At 37.7% G+C, this 20,934-nt stretch overlaps 1 protein-coding gene across 6 annotated transcripts in view; it reads left to right on the top strand.

The window, feature by feature from the left end:
• The window catches only part of LOC128147873 (BEN domain-containing protein 5), a 980,343-nt gene that overhangs the window by 248,709 nt on the left and 710,700 nt on the right, over positions 1-20,934 (top strand). For all 6 annotated transcript variants that reach the window (XM_052801053.1, XM_052801052.1, XM_052801049.1 and 3 more), the window contains exon 4: positions 4,132-4,226. In XM_052801053.1, the coding sequence (XP_052657013.1) occupies positions 4,132-4,226 (95 nt within the window). The remainder of the gene's footprint in view (positions 1-4,131; positions 4,227-20,934) is intronic.

The following is a 20,934-nucleotide window of genomic DNA, read 5'->3' as shown; positions in this document are numbered from 1 at the left end:
ATTCATACCCTCCAAAATGAATACAAGTATTTTTATTGTAAACGTTTCTGCCATTTTTCTCTGGATTGATGCTCTGGAGACCAGAGCAATTTCTAGGGAATTTGTAAGTACATTTAATCTGGTTTTACTTTCTTAACTTGACACTTAAAAAAAAAATAAAATTACTAGGTTTTTTTTCATTTTTGAGTTTCTGAATTATACTGCTTATTAAATGCTACCCATTGTACATCTGTATAATTCATAAAAACATACAGAATAGTGATAATTTTCTTATGAAAGAGTCTCTTAATGTGCATAGTGTGTATCTAGTCCTGTTGCTCTTTACATTGTATAACGGGTGTGTTAATGAATGTCAGTATATACAAAAATTAGACTAAAAATTAGGTTTGTTCAGCAAACGTTTGATTGCTGTATCACAGCCTTTTTATTATAGCATTCAGTTCAAAGCTGTTTGCATACCCTATTGAGCAAGCTGCATATTTTTCTGACTAAGGTGTGTATTCTGTAGTCATTACATTTTTGCACACTTCACTGACTGAGCTGCATGGACTGCTTTAACTATCACCAGGAATACTTGACTGAGTTCAGCTGCTTATTTGAGTGCTTCGGTTTGTGTACTTTATTACTTCAGTGGTGTATGTTGATAAAGTTCTGTTCTGTGCTGTTAAATTTTCGGTTCTGCCAATCTAACTATATACCATGCTGAGAGAACTGCACGCATTGCTAACTGCTTACTCCATGGTGAACATGAGTGGTTGAAATGTTATAATCTGCAGTGTTTTGTTAAATGAGCTGCATATTTTTGTTTTTATATACGTTGCTTACCCAGTTGTGTACATTTGCCCAACTCATTATACAAAATAAGCTTGATTGGAGTAAGAACATTCTCTACCAGCTGTCTGCTCTGAGTCAGTATGTAACAAAATTAGCAACTTTCCCTTTCCAACAGTGACATGATTGCATCCAAAGTTTAAGGCAATTGCTTTGGAGATCTTGTTTGTTTCATTCACTCCATGCAAACATCAAGATTAACAAACCAATTTGTTGCAACTTAATTTGTTTTCACAAATATGAACAGAGTTAAGTAACAGCGGAAAAACTCAGCATTCTAATACAGGAAAATGCTTCCATGGAACATACAGAGACCTAAATATCTTTATCTATCTTAGAGCCATACATTGTAAACATGAGAAGATGGAAAATAACTAGAGACATTCCAAGATGGATATTTCATCAGATAAGCAATATCCTAAATACTTAAAAGTACAAATGTAACATTTTGAATATTAAGTGCATGCTTTCATCAAGAGTTATAAAAATAAGCTCATCTCATGACCATTAGAAAATCTCAAAATGCTGCAATAGACAAAATACATGAAAACTCACATACAGGGATATGTAGTTTGCTCATTAACTTTGGTGCAAAATTGAATTAACATCTTTAAGAAAGTGGTTTTCTCAACTTGCCAGTTTTTTGAGTCAGTTTCAGTAAAACCTACAGGTTATTCTTAGATTTTGACTAATTTGCAGAGTTTGCGTACGTAGCACTACCTCACCTCCAAAAAACTTTCTTAATTTTTCCTGAGTACAGAGATACTTAATTAGGGCTACATAATTTACCTGGATTCCTACCTGCCCCACATATAAATGTAAACGTGCCTAGCTCCTGTTGTCAGTGTCCCACTGCTGACTGCTTTCACTTTAATGTTATAATTTGCTATTGTCTGAGCAGACTGCCTGGAAGGTCCAGATTCGTTTTTGCAAAATTTTACATATGAAAGCTTAATTGATCTTACTGCTTTAGTCAAAATTGTTTGATTTCAAACGGTGGCCATTTAATTCTCAGACTTCTCATGAACCATTATTTAAGAGTGTAAATATTAACGATAGTTTGTTCTAAAAACAAACTTGTGAATACCTAGGGGCAAATATCATTTTTAGTGGTCTGTCTTCACTGATACCTGTGGAAAAGAAATTTAAAGAGAGAGGTACAAATGGAATGTATTAGTATATCCTGGAACATTATATCAAAATTAATTTAGTCTTCATATTTCATTTTTTCTGTGTACATTAATGTTGGATATCAAAAGACTATGAGAAACCAGGTATACTGGATTTAACAACTGAAAAGTAAATGTACTACATGAGATGAGCTAGATCCAACCTAGACTTTCTTAACAGAAACAAAGTAAGTAGTTTTGCATAAAATGTCTTACAGCAGACAGATGGTAAGAAAGAAGGTTTTGTCTCTGTTTTTTCTTCTCCCAGCATGAATTTACTTTCAGTATCAGTCCATTACCAGTAAAGATCTAGATTTTGCTCTTCCTTTGAACTGTTAAATATCAGCTACATTTTTCCCAATTATTAAACCAAGATCAGAGTTGGACTCTTTTATTCTTCTCTATCATATTCAAATGAATGATGGCTACGTGCAGTTTCTACTATGTAGGTATCCTGTACAGTTTTTGCAGACAAAAATTCTTCCTTTTGCCAAGGGAAGTGAAGAGAAATATTCCTTTGTTTGGGGAAAGAAAATCAGAAATCTTTATTTTTTCCTGGTGCTGTGTGAGGCCCAAGTAGGTTGAAAGAAGCAACGAAGAAGCTTTAAGAGATGAAGCATTCTGCTGGAGAAACTGGCTACTTGTGGCTTGGACTGGTGTACTCTGCCGGGTAAAAAAACTGTCTGGATGGCTGGGCCCAAAGAGTTGTGTTGAATGGAGTTAAATCCAGTTGGCAGCTGGTCACAAGTGTTCCCCAGGGCTTGGTATTGGGGCCAGTTCTGTTTAATATCTTTATCAATGATCTGGATGAGGGGATCGAGTACACCCTCAGTAAGTTTGCAGACAACACTAAGTTGGGCGGGAGGGTTGATCTGCTGGAGGGTAGGAAGGCTCTCCAGAGGGATCTGGACAGGCTGGACCGATGGGCCGAGGCCAACTGTATGAGGTTCAACAAGGCCAAGTGCCGGGTCCTGCACTTGGGTCACAGCAACCCCATGCAGCGCTACAGGCTTGGGGAAGAGTGGCTGGAAAGCTGCCCGGTGGAAAAGGACCTGGGGGTGCTGGTTGACAGCCGGCTGAATATGAGCCAGCAGTGTGCCCAGGTGGCCAAGAAGGCCAAGAGCATCCTGGCTTGTGTCAGAAATAGTGTGGCCAGCAGGACTAGGGAAGTGCTTGTTTCCCTGTACTTGCCACTGGTGAGGCCGCACCTCGAATACTGTGTTCAGTTTTGGGCCCCTCACTACAACAAAGGCACTGAGGTGCTGGAGCATGTCCAAAGAAGGGCAACGAAGCTGGTGAAGGGTCTAGAGAACAAGTCTTCTGAGGAGCAGCTGAGGGAACTGGGGTTGTTTAGTCTGGAGAAAAGGAGGCTGAGGGGAGACCTTATCGCTCTCTACAACTACCTGAAAGGAGGTTGTAGGGAGGTGGGGGTCAGTCTCTTCTCCCAAGCAAAAGGACAAGAGGAAATGGCCTCAAGTTGCACCAGGGGAGGTTTAGATTGCATATTAGGAAAAATTTCTTCACCGAAAGGGTTGTCAAGCATTGGAACAGGCTGCCCAGGGAAGTGGTTGAGTCACCGACCCTGGAGGTATTTAAAAGTTGTCTGGATGTGGTGCTTAGAGACATGGTTTAGTGGTGGACTTGGCAGTGTTAGGTTAATGGTTGAACTTGATGATCCTAAAGGTCTTTTCCATCCTAAATGATTCTATGATTCTATTCTATGATTCTGTGAAGCAGTTGGAAGGTTTTCATGAGGACTGCTATCCTGTCTCCCAGCTTTCCACCAACCTCTCTAACACCAGCTGCAGCAAACTGGACATGCTTTTCTGTTTTCATATTTGAGTAACCTATTTCTTTGTATGGCTAGGATATCTACTGAAAAAAATCAGCATATTAAATTAAAAACATACATTTCATGTGTATCACTGCAGTGTAAAACAACATGGACTATTAAAATACTAGGAACAGACAGGGTATCCATTATCTGAGATCTACAGAGAGTAACTAATTCATAAGATACACATCTATTCCATATATTTTCTGTGTATATTTTTATGCAGCTGATACATGCAATACACATATAAACTCTTTCATAATTTATACCTGACCTCTTTTTTTTTTTTTTTCCCAGAGAGTAATTTTCAATGTTGTCAACTTCAGTAAAACAAAAAGCCTCTATAGAGATGGGATGGCTCCAATGGTGAAATCCACAAGCAGACCAAAATGGTAAGTTATCCTTTCAAAGACTTCCTTAATGAGATAAAAGTGTTTTACTTAGCACTTTCTTGTAGTGAAGACCTTATGGCTCACGTGCACCTTTGGTAAGAGTAGGAGAAAACTTTGATGCAAAAACAGTTTTGTGAGGACAGGTTCTCTTTGGAGCAGATGTACGAACTCTGGAGGCCCCTTCCAGCCTTGCTGTGATGGTGTGTTGTAGTGCCTTGTTTCAAGCAGCATGACTGAAGTGATGTCCATTCAAGGAAAATGAACAGTCAGGGCTTGGGCCAAATTTTTTTTCAGTGACATTCTTGCCATCCAACTGTTAGGACAATCCCTGGCCCAGTTTTGGCCTGTGTCAGCTAGCAGTCTCCCAAACAAAGCCTGCAAATAACATGGGAGGTGGACTGGGCCTGGACTGGTTCTGAAAGGCTGTTTGGATTTGTTCTCCCTGTTTTGGGGTGGTTGGAGTTTAGTGGAAGAATGTGAGCTCTTCCATGTGAATTGTTGACCTTATGTCAGTGAGCAGCATCTGGTCTGATTTATCTAAGGCAGAAGGAGGCCGAACAACTGGTTGTAAGCTACACAGTATATACAACATGGAAAGGCATGCACATATGAAACACATGAATACCCATATAGATGGTACATTTTCTCAAAGCAAATGTAATGAAACGTCTACTGTGAATAATAATATGTAAACCTAATGGTCCTAATGCATGCAGGACTCCCAAGAATTATATGATTTGCCTTTAGCTAGGAGACTTGTTTGAATATGGATAGTGAGGTTAGGCCATAAGTGTACAGTAATGTGTTCTTGTAAGCCTTTACAGCTGCTACATTTTATTGGTTAATTAATAATACATTTGATCAAGCTGCACATTATCCGAGCCTTATATCTTTCTTAAATACTTCAACTGTCACAAAATTTCCACCCACAAGACATTAACTTTTGGTGGTCATAAGATCATTGTTATTGGATGGCTTCCTCTTCATATGACCAACAGAATGGCTATTTGGTTTTTTATCTAGATGGTAAGGTCATATGGACAGAAGAGCTGTCTCACAGTACAGTTAGTGGATGGAGTCAATTCCAGCTCAATAGGAGCATGTAATAACATTGAAAATTAATTAAAAAAATCCATTGTGTTTAGTGTTTTTGTAGCAAAAGTCATGCTAATTGTCTTTACTGTTTAACTTAAAAATCTTTTGGGGCATTTCAGGGCCACATTTATCAAGCATATTTTAATCATTTTTCAAAACCTTTTCCTTCTCTCACTGGGGTCTGGCATTTGCAGCTAAGTATATTGTGTGTTAAGTTTATCTATAAATCAGATATTGCTTTCATACAAATTTTATGCCTTCCTTTGGTTTCAAATTAACGTGTAAATCTTACAAAACAATGCAAAATCGGCTTTTTCTAGAACATATAGGCTCCTTCACTATTTTTAAAACAGATTTTTCTTCCATTTCCCCGGAGATCTATTTATTTTTGTGTTTTATATTTTTAGGGGGTGTATTTTGCTCCCATGAAAGTGAGGAATGAATAACATTGCCTGGAGCCAGGCACAGTGTAGGCAGCAGGTGCTGAGCAGCTTCCTTGTACAGGGCTACCACCATACTTTAATCCTGTTTCAGAAATTCTAGCTGTAATTTTTTTCTTTAAAAAGATCATTATTCTATTAAGGTATTTTTATTTTTTTTTAATACTCTGTGTATGAAAACATCTTGCTGTACTTTGAAGGTGCACATTAATTCATACTGTTATCAGGGACCTTAGTGATATTGGGGTCTACTCAGTATAATTTTCTGTCTTGATATTAATAGGAGTTATGCATGTGTTTTCCAAGTGGGAAAACACATACATTATTTTTGGATATATGCTTTCTATTAAAGCTGTCTTCCATTTGGATTACGCCTTTTACAATTACCTCTGTATCTGTTTCCATGGCATTCTAGTGAAACCTGTAAACAAAATTTTCTCTTTCTCTGTTTGCTGAAATAGAATTTACTAGTACTTACAGTTGCTAATGCAGCATACAGGTAGTTGTGGTCCTTGAACATGAACAGGGCAATATCCAGCCGCATCGATTTGAACCTGTTTGATGCATCGTATATATTAGTGTAGTAAGCAATACTGAATCATTCAATGCTGCAAAAGTGCTGAGGTTTACACAAGGGTACTCAGGATTCAGAATTGTGGAAGGAAAGTATTGGAACTCTCCACCTTATACTAAGATTTAAGTCAGCAAAAAGGGTTAGTGGATATAATGTAATTAAATTAGAAAATGATATATTAATTACAAAAAATTGAAGAAACACAAAAGGCTTTAAAATCAAGTTAAAAGGAAGTTTACCAGAAGCCATGGTTTCCAAATATTCTGTAACAGAGCTCAGTCCTTCATCTCTGAACTCTTCTGTACTAAATATTTGAGGAACTCATCATTATTGTGCCCGCCTGTGGAGGCATGTGATCCATGCTGAAATTCTCCCAACTTCCTCTGGCCACAGTGATAGAAGCAATCCTGTGCCACACATAACTAGTCCACTCCCTTTTTTATACAGTCAGGTTTGAGTTTTAGGGTGATAAAGTGTCTGTTTTCCTTTTTGCATTTGAGAGCTATAGGTACATCACTCCTCTTAATAACAGATATTCAAGCCCAAGTTACGCCCTTTTGATTTAAATGAGAAAGTTCCCACTGTATTTAGGATAACATTTGACCATATTGCTTGCAAAATCCTGCATATCAAAAGTAGATTGGCCTCCAGAGACTGCGAATTTTAATGTTTGTTTTGAATATGGTTACGCAAACATGGCTCCGAGCTTTGCAACATTTTGTGATTTTGATTCTTGACTCTGGAACAAATCACTGCCAAATGCTCTTGAAGTAGAGAGTGTGTCAAACACAAATCAACGTTTTTGACCTGTATTCTCTTGCCCTGTGGGGTAAGATCTTTAAATGCAGTCAGCATCAAGGTTCAGCTCAGTGTTACTGATGTAAATGGAGTATATCACTGTCATCAAAGCACTCTATGTGGACACAGATGTTCTGGTGTTGACATATTCTTCTCTTTTGAAGTAAGGCCAAACATTTCCAGTAATGAGCTACTTAAAAAGAGGAAGCAGTATGCTGAAGGATAAGGAAAAAACAGATTTCATGGTAAAGAAAAAGATTATTTTTTAAAAAGAAAAAAACAGAAAAATAAATTCTGATTAAAGTGATATCTATTTTCCCCATACACGGTCATAGATTTACTGAGTATTAATTCCCAGATGGATAGAGCCAAAAAAAAGAGAACTAAGTAGGTTAAATTCCAAGTCCCTCTACCCATTTTTCTGTGTTTTTTGTGGACATGCTATGTTGACACTAAATAGTATGAGGTTGTATCAATCAGTTGCATCAGTCAAATTTGACTGCAATGAATCACAGCTCATACATAGAAATGCAGCACTGTGTCACACCATGTTACATCAGTTGATTTTCATAGCAAATTGGACAAGATGAAACTCAGGATTTTATTTCAACCCAGTGGAATGGGCTGTGTCTGGTCACTTAACATTTTTGCTTAAAATTAGCTGATTGTTCAGAAGTATTACACCAAGATTTTAGAGAATTGGCGGGTTTTTTTCCTCAATAATGACTACTACAAATATAAAAACTCAATTAATATCATAAAGACCTGTTCTGTTTTGCCTGGGTCTGTTTGCTTTGTCTGTTTTGTGGAGGTGAAGAATTTGAAGGGAGATGGATTTGAGGAAATTAATTTTTTGCTATGCTGATGCAGTTACTACTATAATCTTGTTTTTCTTTGCTGCTTCATTTAAATGCAACCTAATTTTGTTTCAGTTCCTTAATCATGATTTCACCCTAAAAGCTCTGTCCTTGGAAAGTGTTAGTAAAGCCGTCCATGTGGGCATAGCAGTGGAAGACCACTTAAGTACGTATACCATACTATTATATTGATTGCACGAAGTTTTACAAGTTTCTCAAAGTGAAATAGAAGAGTGAGTTGTTCGAGAGGCAGCAGATTTTCCAAATGATGAAGTGAGCAAATATTCCCTTTGGGCAGAGAACAGCTATAACTCTTGATTATTTAGTGTGAGCATTGCCTCATTGGGGACATTAGTTTTTCAAATTGTGCTAATCTTTTAAAAGTAACAACTGGCCACTCATCACCTTAGGTATTTCAGCAAGATCATGTGCAAAACTCTAATTAGTATTTATAGAACAGCAACTCCTCCCAGTAGAATAGTAGCAGTAGCTGGCAAATATCTGGTTGACACCTGTTAAGTCTTCAGACATCCATTGTATTTTATTCTGCATTTCAAATGAGCAGAGAGCAGTAGGTGAAGTCCCCATAATTAAGGGATAAAGGATAATAAATAACATGGTTCTTGAGTGGATGAACACAAGGTTAAAGGCTGTTCTGCAGTTGGGATGCTTTATTTCAGGAATTGTTTGTAAGTAATAATGCTAGCTAAAATATTATGGAGCCTTCAGCATATGAGAGAGGATTTATGTCTAGATTTACATGTGTTTTGTTTATGATGTCAGATTTCAAACTGCTTCTTGGCAAAGCAGCTACTTTCTTCCCTGTCTTTTATCTCACTCAGCATTGATGGCTTTTAACTGGATAGCTGCCTTCCCCAGCAAGCACTCCACTACCTCTGTTGCTGTAACATCTACTGTTAAATACTCACAACACATTGCTTCTGAAGTGTTTTTCTTTTCCAGTAAACCTGAGAGTACAGAAAAACTTCTAGGTAATTAATTCAAATTTGAATCTATATGTATCTTGGTAAATATTGTCATGATGAGGAATTTTGGTAGACATCGAGAAAAGCAGTGCAAGTTTTATGAACAATACTCCCATATGTTCCATTCATCAGAAGGGGACAAGACTGAGAAAATCTGAATTTTGAGTAGCTAAAATGTGTTGATTCTTGCCAAGTTTCTTTAACATTTGTGTCTACAAAGCAGTGTTACAATCACTACCATGTCTACCAGGCTGCATTATACATTCAGAGACTTTCAGCAGCATTTTTAGTATGTATTTATATATCTTTAGCCATAAGATAAGCTGTTTGTGAAATGAGCTGTCATTTGTGGTGAAACAGTTTGAGAATAAAGCACTAAATATATATATAGCTTGCTAATCTGAAAGACTAGAATTGCTTACTATAAAATACATAGCGGGCTAGGGTTAGTGATAACATCACCTGAATTTAGGTAAAGAAGATGAACAAGCTGTTATCATTACCTGATTCCTTCCCTGGCCTATTTTACAACTTTGGCTACTCTCTGAAGTTTGTTCCTTCGCCAGTTTTATAATGTGTGCTTGTTCTTGCTTTCCTGAGGGATCTGGTGAGAACGCTTTTGGAGGTTCAGAAATATTTCCCATGGCACAGATGTGTGTCGATGCAGTCTTTGCCCTGTGCAGATCTGCTCCTCAGAGCTGCTCCCTCCCTTTTGCTAGTACAACTCCGCATAGGATGACCAGACTGGGAGCTGGCCCGGTTTAAAAGTAAAGTTTCAAGGAGGAAAAAGAGGATTCAGTCTTGGTCTGGTTCATCACATATATCCAAAACCAGCTGTATGCGTCCAGCTGGAGGAGCAATGAGGGAGGTGGGAATAAGTGGCTGGAGCAGGGGAGAGGAAATGAGGATAGCAGCTGCTAAGAAAATGCCTAGAGAATTGTCTGTGGAACCACAGCCTCCATTTCAATAACTTGTAGTATTTTATTTGGAGAAAATAGGGAAAAAGACATTGCAGTATTGACCTTTTAAAATCCCACATTGAGTGATAAGCAGGAGTAGTTTTGTCTTGGTCTTACTGTAGCTCTTTGGAAGAAAATAAGATGTTTTTAGACAGTTTTGAGGTTGGCATGTATATGAAAGTAAAATAACTGCCTCTGAAGTCAGTCCCTGGGTAAATTAACGTTTGTGTGAATCTTGTGAAATAACAAAAGAAACAGACCTAACCACTCTACAAACCCATAAAAGAAATGCAATCTCTTCCCCTTTCCCAGTCTAGCAAAGGTAGTTGTTCCTGGGAATATAGAGTAGGTTACATATCACTCTTATCAGCAACAGCTTTTGTGGAAATAGAGAAGAGGTTATATTCTGCTGTCACAAAGTATGAATCAGATCCCACAACTAATGTGTTTATTGTGCTAACTAAATGGGATTAGTTTGCGGCAAGAAAGAAAGTTAAATTTTATTGACTGGGTACTTTACTGGAAATTTAAGATACGTGGAATTATGCTGGGGAAAATTAATAACAAGGAAATTAAATTAATATAAAAGAAGGCAAAAGAATTTTAGGATTCAAAGAGAAAATAATGAAGAAGGTCCAAAGGACTGCTAAGCCATCATTTAAAAACCCTAGCTATTTTATATGTATGTGTGTGTTTCCTCATCATTTATCTGACTGATCTCCTATAAATCAATTTATTTAGATTACAGCAGAGTCAAAAGGCCCCAGCCAGGATCAAGACTCATTGTGCTTACTGCTGTGGAAACATATAAACAGACAAAGTCCTTTTCCAAAGTTGTGAAAATTTTATGATTGATTTCAGTAAGAGCAAAGTTAGGCCAATACTGAGCACTTCTGAAAATTCCATCCTTAAAGATTTATTCCATGCAGTAACTGTTTAAAAAAATGACATACTGCTTACATAAGAGTCTAAATATTTGATGGTTATAGTATTTACATCTAAAACACCAGAGGCTATGTGCTTTAATACCTCAATCTGTTTCCCATATACTCTGTCAACATGAGTTCCCTGCATTGATTGAGGGCACTCTGTGATCCCTAAGGTTGTATTCATGAAAGGTTACCCTTGGTACTACTTTATTCATGAAAGGTTTGAAGCACATAGGCAACAAATGGGTCTATTCCTGCTAGGTGCATTTTTGTCATCTATAAATACTTAATTACTGGGGTGCTGATGAGAAGTTCAAAATCCTAAAAAAGTGCACTTGCCTGAAAATCGTTCCCCCATCACCAGTGCAAATCACAATGAAATTTGCAGTTGGGAGGTTTTGTGGCAGTTTAAAACAACTGAATTGTAGGTTTTTCCCACTACAGTCCATGGTATTGAGTTTAATGGCTGCAAAATATGACCAGAGCTGTGCATTACATCCCATCCTGAAACAGGTCATTCTCTTTCCTCAGGTGATGGGCATTTGGTGGAACTGATTGCATGAAAAGTGTTCACAGAACTGGGTCCCTAACCTTGGCAGGTTAAAAAAAAGTATATAAAATTGAGGCTTTTTCCCCCAAAATGAGTCTGTAAGTTAGATAAATATGGGCAGCACTGAACTCAAAGCAGAGTCAAACTACCAAGAGGACATTGCAGCTTTTCATTGCAATTTTGTACTTTGAACTAATGGAGCGAAGCAGAATGGAAATCACCTCTGTTAAGAATGGCATTTATCAGCCGTAAGTACTTAGTAGTAAGAGCCCTACACAGACAAAGCTGAGTGTCACCAAGAAATGTACTTGAAAATCAGACTGTTAACACAAGACTACACAAATAAGAGCCAAAAACTGTAATCAGAAAATGCAACATCTCTTTAAGAATGTCTTAATGGTCTGAAGAGTGCTAGACAAGTTGAATTTAACAGGATGTAATAACCTATGACATAATATAATTGAGAATGCATCAGGATGCAGCACAGTCAGGTTAAACTTTGGCTTTCCTTCACTTAGCCTTGCAACTTTAAAGATCTTTCAACATACGATTTTAGAAATACATAGTACTGTTTAAATTTACATATGACATAAAACATAGGATGCGCAATATATCACAAATACAATTCTAAGTAAAGTTAGGGCTGAAATATCCAGCCTAGTATTTTTAAATGTTTGAATCATTAACAACAACTTTTTCATTCATTTTCTGTGAAGAAACAATATTTAGTGCAGAGGAAAAAGTAATGGGAACTATTCATTGTGAACTTCCGATAAAAGTGAGATGGTTATCAGGCACCTGCCTTATATTTGAAGTGCCATGGTAAAAGCCAAAGCAATGAGTTCAATTTCTTTTTCAATAGAACATAAAATAGAAGACAAAAACATTTTGCTGTACTGTGGAAATTGAGAATTGTAGAGAAAATAAGCAGTAAATAAGTATGGCAGGTGATAATGCAGGAACAGGACATTAAAACAATAGGTGCTGTTTCTTGAACTTTGTCTCACGGGATTCAACAATTGTATATAAACCCAAAATATAAAAACCTAATTTTTATGCTGTGATTATCAGGGTTAAGTTATGAATTAACTTCTGTATGTCACCGGTTTGAGGGAATTAAAATGTAATGATAATGGAATAGAGATAAGATCTTTCCTGCATCTCTAGACGCTGAAGCAGTGGCTGAAGTTTGTTTTTTCCAGCTGCTTCAAGTAGGATTATTGAATTCTAGCTTGAAAGTGAAACTTCGTCTTCCAGCTTCACTATATTAAGCATCTCTGAGATTGAAAACCTAGCAAGAGCTCTCCTAGTGTGATTAGAAAGTATCCAATATTTTTTGGCAGCAAATACTAATTCCAATCTTTCTGTCTAGCACCGCTCAAGCAGCACAAGGATAACTGGCTGTCTTGTGCTTTGGGTAATGGAAAGGTGAGGCTCCAGGCTCTCAGTGGAAAGCTGGTGGCTTTGCTGACAGTTCCCTACCTCTAGAAAATAAGAGTGCTGCTGGGGAGGGGAAGGGCTATGCTAGCAAGGGGGCTGGGCAGTGCTGGTGCTTGGCTGGAATATCCTCCCTTTGGAAACCGTGAACCATTAGTACAGGTTTGAACAACACAGCGCCTTCAACTGCTCTCAGACAGTTGCATTTCTCTGTGCACAACCTCACTGCCGCTAAGTAGGTCTGTTGGTGGAATTGGGGGGCTGGTATTTATCTGCCCAGGGTCCCAGGACATCAGGCAACCAGGCTAGAGAGTCTCTCCAGTCCCTGCAACGGAGTCCCCGGGTCTGGGACTTACCCACAGCATCGTTATGCAGATGGGCTGCAGGTGAGCTGTGCAGCTGAAGTGCAGGTGTCCATCCTCAGGGCATTATATTTGCTACAGGTGTGCAGGTAATTGCAAAAAAAGACTCTTGTGTCTGCCCTTCTCCCACACAACAGATGGGAGGCTCTGAGGCAGGAGGTGAGCTCTGTTTTACTGGCTGGTAAGGGTTTTTTTACAGCTTCCTAAATCCCAATAGCATGCAAGTTATTTAACTGTTTTTATCTTTTAACAGTGAGGTGTGTGTGGTAATTATTAAAAATGATGATGAAGCTTTAAAATATTTATTTTGGCTAGACCGCTTTATTTGAAGCAAGATGCCCCACGTGGGCCTAGGCTGAGGCGGATGTGGTTGTTGTGGGGCCTGGCTGTGGTGGGGCTGCACCCCCTGCCCCGGGGGCCATCTTCCCTCAGGCACTGCCTGCTCCCCTTTGCACTGCTCCGGCTCGGCCTTGTGCAGTTGTGCTGCCTTATTCCCTCATTTTTCCCCATTCTGTGCTCTTGCACAGCCACCCCTCTTCAATGCTTCTGAGCCTGGAGAGAAAATGGTGGGTGCTGGTGATGAGAGGGCTTGGGATTTGCCAGCATGCCCTGTCCCTTTGGGGGTGCCTGCAGGTGTGTAAGTGGGTTGTGGGTGTTTGCTTAAGTGCCATCTGCCCACAAACAGTGTGGCCAAGTGAACTGTGTTGTGAGAAGCACAGTAATGAAAAGAAAGTGTCCTATCAGCAGCTCAAGAATTAGATTCTTATTAGGGCTAGTTGTAAATTTATTAGGGAATTGCACTGGGTAGGGGGACTTGCAGTGAAATGATTTCAAATGGCAAAACTAGTAACTTCCAAAATTGGGAATTGCTACTGAGATTGAGGAAGAAAATTGTGTTTGTGTTAGCTTTTTGTTTGAAGACTTCACTGTTCAGCCTTTTTCAGTGCTGTTGTAAAAAATACTGTATTCATTCTATGAAGAATTTTTCAAAATAGTTTATTGGAAATGTGTGATACCCTTCAGCAAATTTATAGGAAAGGCCATTGCAACTCAAGATAAAAAGAGATTCAACTTAAAAGGATAGATTCACCATAGAAAGAAAGAAATTGAGGAATATCCAAGTTAAAGTAATTTACCATGCCTTTTAATATTTGATTAAAATTCTCTCCTAATATTTTTATCAGTGTGGTTAAAAAGCACGAGTACCTCACAGCTTTGAGACCAGCAGTGCTATAATAATTTAGCTTTGATAAGGAAAAGAATTTTTCCCCATCTGCTACTCTACTGGATAGTTTAATGCTCTTATGGTTGTCTTTTAAATGTCATTCAGTCAATGAAGGGGAGTCATGCAGCATATGTATGTTTGTGTGTAGTTTTTTCATTAAACGTAATTCCCTGGGCTCTCCTGAGTGACTGTCACTACCCTGGGTGTGCTGGTGGAAGGGATTGTGGTGCAAATCCTGCCTGGAAAGTGTTTGGCTCATTTGGGCTATAAGACCTTGAGGAATGACTCAGCAAGGGGAAGAGTGTGGCTGCAGGTGCAGTCAGAAGGGCTTTAATTTCAGGAGCAGCTTCTGTAGTTAAATGCAAAGTTAAGGTAAGGTAAGCAGGGAAGGAAGCCTATTCAGATTCACTGGGTGTTAACCCCTGCAGGCAAAAGTCTGATACTTCCTTTAAAAGGAGGAAAAATGAGAAATACTGTTTGTGCACCGGGTAAAATGAAGGGGGAGTTGATTTAGGTGGGAATCATGGATATAAGTATAGTTTCCTGTATAAGTTAAAAAAAAAAAAAAAAGGGAAAAAAAAAAAAAAGCCTTCTGTTGTAGTGCTGTATGTCATGTTCCTTATGTGGTTAACTCTTACATTTTGGCCTGAAAAGCACATAGACTTTAAAACCAGTAAGTTACATGTAATCTTGGCCTTTAATCATGTACTGAGAATGATCACCTGGAGGAGATTTCCACTGTTATGCAGTTGCAAACTAAGAGTCTTAGAGCACAGAAGCAAAGGGAGAAAAAGTATGAGGTATCGGTTACACAGAAGACAACAAGAGTAGCTTTTCTTTTGAAAGTATTTAACAGGTGTAACTCTGCTTTCCTGCCATTATCTCTATGAGTAAGCATGGGTCTGGATGTTTGTGCATCAGTCTGAAAGGGAACATTAAACTGCAGGTCTGCTGGTAAAGAAGCCAGGTGCAAAGGGTAGAGTGCATGTCAATATTCAAGATGTCTTAAAGCAGCATGTAGGAGTCAGATTCGTTGTGCTTTTCTATTTCTGTAACTGTGTAATCTACTGAGAGTTCTTCTTTCAGATTTACTCTAAAGTGTCCCCCACCAATGTGAGGTACCCATACATCACAAGTTAGCATCTGTGATCTGTGTGGTCGTATTCTTTGACCGGAGTCCCACAGTACAGTGAAAATTAACAGAGCATTCTGGATTTGTCATTTTTAATACTCATCAACTTGTATCTGTGTACTATGAAAGTATAGAAACCAAGAACCTAGATACATCATAAATGGGGGGGGGTGGGGTATGTATATGTTTGTGTGGGGGATGCTCCTTCAGTTTGTTTTCTTTTTTTTTTTTTTTTTGGCAAAGAATTCCAAGTTTACACTAAGAGGCTAGGCTTCAAAACCATATCTGAATAGAGGAAATGAAAGAGTGGATAAAAATGAAGAGAAAATAGTACCCTGAAGTGTGTGACTAACTGTCTGAGGCCTCTGGATACTAAAATTATAGAAGGAAATAATACATGTTGACTACATGTTTTTCTTCCACTCTTAGAGCAATAGAAACCAGGATGTCTTCTATATAAAGTAACAGTGAACTTAACCATAACCAATCATGGGAAACTGTGTTTTAGTTCATAAAAAAACTTTTATCTTGCTGCACAACAGAGCATAGCATTTACATTCACAGTACTGCCACTGTGTGGTTTCCCCTGAAATTCTGCAGGTAAGGAAAGCCATTCTCTACCAAACCATCAAGACTCTCAAAGCAGCATGTACGTGTGGGAGGGAGAGTGATGGCAGTGAAAATTGCATGGATGCATTTCAAGACTTACTCTTTTTGCTTTAGTTTTGCTTTGCCTTTTTTGAAGGAGAGATTTCATGCTTGTAAAGTTTCTGCCCTCCAAATATATGTTGTCAGCACAACCTAGCATTTCAATACCGTAATATTTACAGTTGAAACTGAAGGTTTTTACTCTTTGTTTCAAAAATTGGTACACAATTTTAGGTTCAAACCAAACTTGTTATTAAAGTTTCTTTTTAAGGTTTTAGTTCTTTGAAAGTACAGTGCAATGAAATAAAGATATATCCACTGACAGACTCTTGCGCGAACATAAGTAAAGGCTGTTTATAGCTTTAATTTAACATGTAATTAATAAAAGCTATTTCTTTTGAAGCCACCAAAAATGTGGATTAAGGTTTAGAAAACCTTCTGGTAAGTGAAGCTGAGATGATACAGCAGATGCACAAGTGGTTTATATATTCACAGACAACACTTACAAGTATCACTAATATGCTCTACCTGACAGCATGAGCCACATGCATGAGAAGTTAAGGGTCACTAATGCCTTAATAAAAGCTATTTATTGGAATATCTTTAAGATTCACCGTAAGTACAGATATTTGATATTGAAATCTACTTTGAAAACGTACTTCCATACTCTCTTATGTTGCTATCCAAACATTTTTGCTTTGTGTGTGTGTAATTATAAACAATTTAAAATGTCACAAAACTCTCTGACACTTAGTAACACAATACAGTTATTGAAGTCAAGCTTAAAAAATTTAAAAATATACTTTAGGTCAATTGTATTAAAATATAGTATCTTTTTACTGGACTAGTGGTAAATGAGACTCAAACTTCTAGAGTTATTGATCAATACTCATTTTTTTACCTCCACTTTCTGCAAGACTGTGCTGGATATCTTCCATCTTCCAGCTGTGGTTTTGAAATGATAATCAATTAGTATATTTTTTTTTTTTGCAATACATAAAACTGGAAAATGGTGACACATAAGTTTCTCTTAAATTTTTGTGGCATATCTAAATGTGGCTACCTAGGCCAGAATCAGAAAATCTGGAAACTAATAACAGCTGCTGCATCTTTGACATTGTTTGACTTCTACTATTCTCCTGTTTCATGTTTTATTTCCTTGAATGTGAGATATAAACTTCAGAAAACAGTGCCTTGAAAACAAGTACATTATATTACAGACATGAAAATTCAGCAGCACTCAAGTTGGAGTCATGTATTCAGTTGCACAATAGCAATAAGCTAATTGTGAAGTTTTTAATTGCAAAGGAGGAAATGATTTTTATTCAGTAAAGAAGACTTCTGTAAGAAATAAAGGAAGGAAAAAAAAAAGTGACTGCTGCTTCAAATGATGGTACCACACTTGGATTGCATAACAGGGCTGAAGCTCTGACAGCGCTCCACAGTCAAATAGCTAATAGTTGCCTGGGACATGTACACAGATGAAAACAGTTGCCTTGGGCAGATAAAATGAAAGCCAACTGAGGTAGGAGGGCATTAAAGGTAACTAATGAGGCCTTGATGGGTTTTGAAGAGTTAGGGTAATTCTGCTTGAGTTTTTGTGGGGCATAGAGCATGAGAAGACTGGTTTCAGGAGCTCAGCCAGCTCAACCAAGGTGGTTATAATGTTTTGTTGTCTTCTGCTCAGAGTCCCATCCCAAGATAGAAATATAATGCTCAACTAGTGTTTATTATCACATTTTACAGGATGAGAGATAAAGGCAAAGGATAATAGTTTTTTTTCATGGTCGCTGTAAGGATCAGCTTTGGAGCAAACTCAGAATTTTTTCATTCTGTTTGCTTCTCAGTTCAGTGATCTGAAAGCAATAAAAAAAAAAAATCTACTACCAAATTTACTACATTATACTGTTACATTATTACTGTAAAATTTCATCCAATACATAGCCTGGTTGTAAGCAGGTCCACCTTGTGTTTGGGTATTTACTTGGTTTGATTTTTTTTTTGAGCTTTGTTTTTTGAACTCATAGAGAAAGCTTGAAAGTTTCCAGGCCATCAGAGTGCAGAAAACTGTTTGTTTAGTTTCAGAAGCATATTACTGTTCTTAGCAGGATTTAGCACACTTTTTTAGTTACAAAGGAATTTTTATATTCACTTATTCTAATCTGAGAACTAGAATTTGCCTCTCAATATTTATACAGAAGTTATCTGCTGCTAGATTACTGAAAAAAATCACCCTTCTCTCACCTCAGAATGCTTGCATGACTTTTTTTTTTGGTGTGTTTTAAAGCTGTCTAAAAATATACCCAGACACTCCAAACAAGGCAACAAAAAGGCTTCCCATAAGCTCCAGAACAATTAAACTCGGCGCTCCCTTCTAAATAAACCATGTGCTGGGTCAGTAGAGCCCACAAGAGACAGCCTCTTTAGGCCCACTGTTTGCACGATTTTCTGCTATAGACCTTCTACGCAGGTTTGGAAGCTTGTCTTGGCTCTAACTGCCTAGAAAACCTGCACATAATGTTAGATTTAGCTTTCAGAAGTTTTCTAACTAAGTTTGAACCACTGAAATGAAGGTTCATGACACAAAGGTTGTCATACCCTTTGTTGAAATGGTGGCCCTATAATGTGGCATATTAAATATTTAACATAGTTTGCAGCAGATAAAAAGCAATTTTGTTTAATTTTTCCTAAATATTAATGCTATCATGCACCTTAATCCTTTCATTATAATAAAAATTTGTTCAAGCTTATTCTTATTAAACATTTTCTAATTTATAAGGATATGGATGTTTTGCTTCTGATCCTAATAAGTAATAAGGCCAAAATGCCATTGTGAAGAAAAAGGGTGAAAGCTGGGAGGGAGTCTTTGCTGGTATATAGGGAAGAATTACAGGCTAGAAAAATAGCTTTATTTTTTTTACCCAAGGACGCCAAAGACGATGCGTATGTCCCAAGTAGCCCAGCTCAAAGTTTTGGGTCAGTTATCAAGGAATGAAATGAAATACCTGCAAAACACTCAGTGAAATGACCTGGAAAATAATTTATAACGAGGCTGCCATTCATTTCTGAGTGAGGACCATTCTTCCATCTGTGTCTCTGAACTGCAGAAAAAAAGAAAAAATTTCCTGGATTGGAACTAGTTTCAAATCAACTTTTCTCTGCATCCTAGAACAAAAATGTAGTTGGCAATTATTTATAATGCTAAAGACGTGTTCCTCCAAGCGCTGACTGTTAATAGGGTTACTGGAGGCAGTAAGCCCTTGATACATGTTTCCCATAACCCATCAATCTATATCCAAAGACAGCAGCAAGGTATGCTACACCTATGAATATTAACGGTGAAAAAGAAACAACTTTAAGGCAATATTGTTTAGAATTTGAATATATTTAGACAATATTATACTTGGTCCAAGTATATTGATGTGGCTCCACTAATTGCAGTAAAACTACTGCTGGCAATGGGTGGGTGCAGCCCATTTTTGTACTGGGTCTATTGTCTCCGGTTTGTTTTAAAAATTCTTTGTTTACTCTTCCATCCTTCTTTCATCTAATTCTAATTTACACACACACAAAAATGAAATTCACATGTTTGCTTTAAAAGTGTATTATTATACAGCTTTTCTTTCCTCATGGAATGATTGTTTGTAATTTCCAATGTCCACAGTCCTTCAGTTGCACAGAAAAAATATTGCTAATTTGCTTGTATACAAAGAACTTTATTGCACTTGTGGTAGATGCACTTTTTAAAAAACAAAATAGTTTCTTTTAAATATTAAGCCGATTAAAACACTCTTTGCATAATTCTCAGGCCTGCTGAATCCCATGTTAGTTGATTTTCTGAGCCAATGTAACTCATGCATGGAATACTTATATAGATATTTCTGTTGAGAAGGCAAAGAATGAACTTGCAATATAAAAAACTCAGTATAGTAGCTGTGGGGTTTGTGAATACAATAGGTCAGTACTTGTTTTCATGTCAGTGTAAATCTGGAGAAACCTTTGGATTTAGCTGGAGTTATTTTAGATTTACATCACTGTAAGATAGGCTACTTACCTCTACTTCATTAAATTATAGGACATTGTGGTCTCAATCTGGTGAAGTGCTTGCTTAATCTTGAAAATGTGAGTAGTTTACTGAAGTCAAAGTTGAGCACAAATTTAAGTGCCTTGCTGGATATAGGCTTCTCCTCTTAAATGCCAGCAATGCACAGATAGTCATCAACTGTATATCCCAATTGCTTCTAACCCAAATAACTGTATCCCAAATATCCCCTGCCCAGATGAGATCAGCACTCATGTGAAGAGCAGCTGGCTGAGGCTAACCTAGAGGCAGATAGAGATGGGATTGTAGGTAAAGTCAAACATTCCAAGAATGGGAAAGCACTTTTATTTTAGAAAATACTTCTGAATGGTGTGCTGCTTCTGGAAAATCCTGATAGCATGTTAAAAAAACACAACTCACTTTCTTCCTTCACTAGACAGCTGGAAGACTGTACTCTTTTCTGTGGCTGCATACCTGCCAAGGAATGTTGTTAGTACACTTGGAGCTTCTCTTCAGCTGCACCAACTACTGAAGACACTATTGTGCTCCTTTCCTTGCGTCCTCAGAAAATACAGGAAAATTCTAGGCTTAATCTTACAGGCCAAACAGCACTGATATTAGTCTTAAAAGTTGCCATGCATTTTGGCCCAAGATAATAAACTGAGACAGTCTTT

Source organism: Harpia harpyja, chromosome 11 (assembly GCF_026419915.1).
Source record: "Harpia harpyja isolate bHarHar1 chromosome 11, bHarHar1 primary haplotype, whole genome shotgun sequence".
NCBI lineage: Eukaryota > Metazoa > Chordata > Aves > Accipitriformes > Accipitridae > Harpia > Harpia harpyja.
The sequence above is the reverse complement of the archived record's forward strand: the minus strand, read 5'-3'. Positions and strand labels throughout refer to the sequence as shown.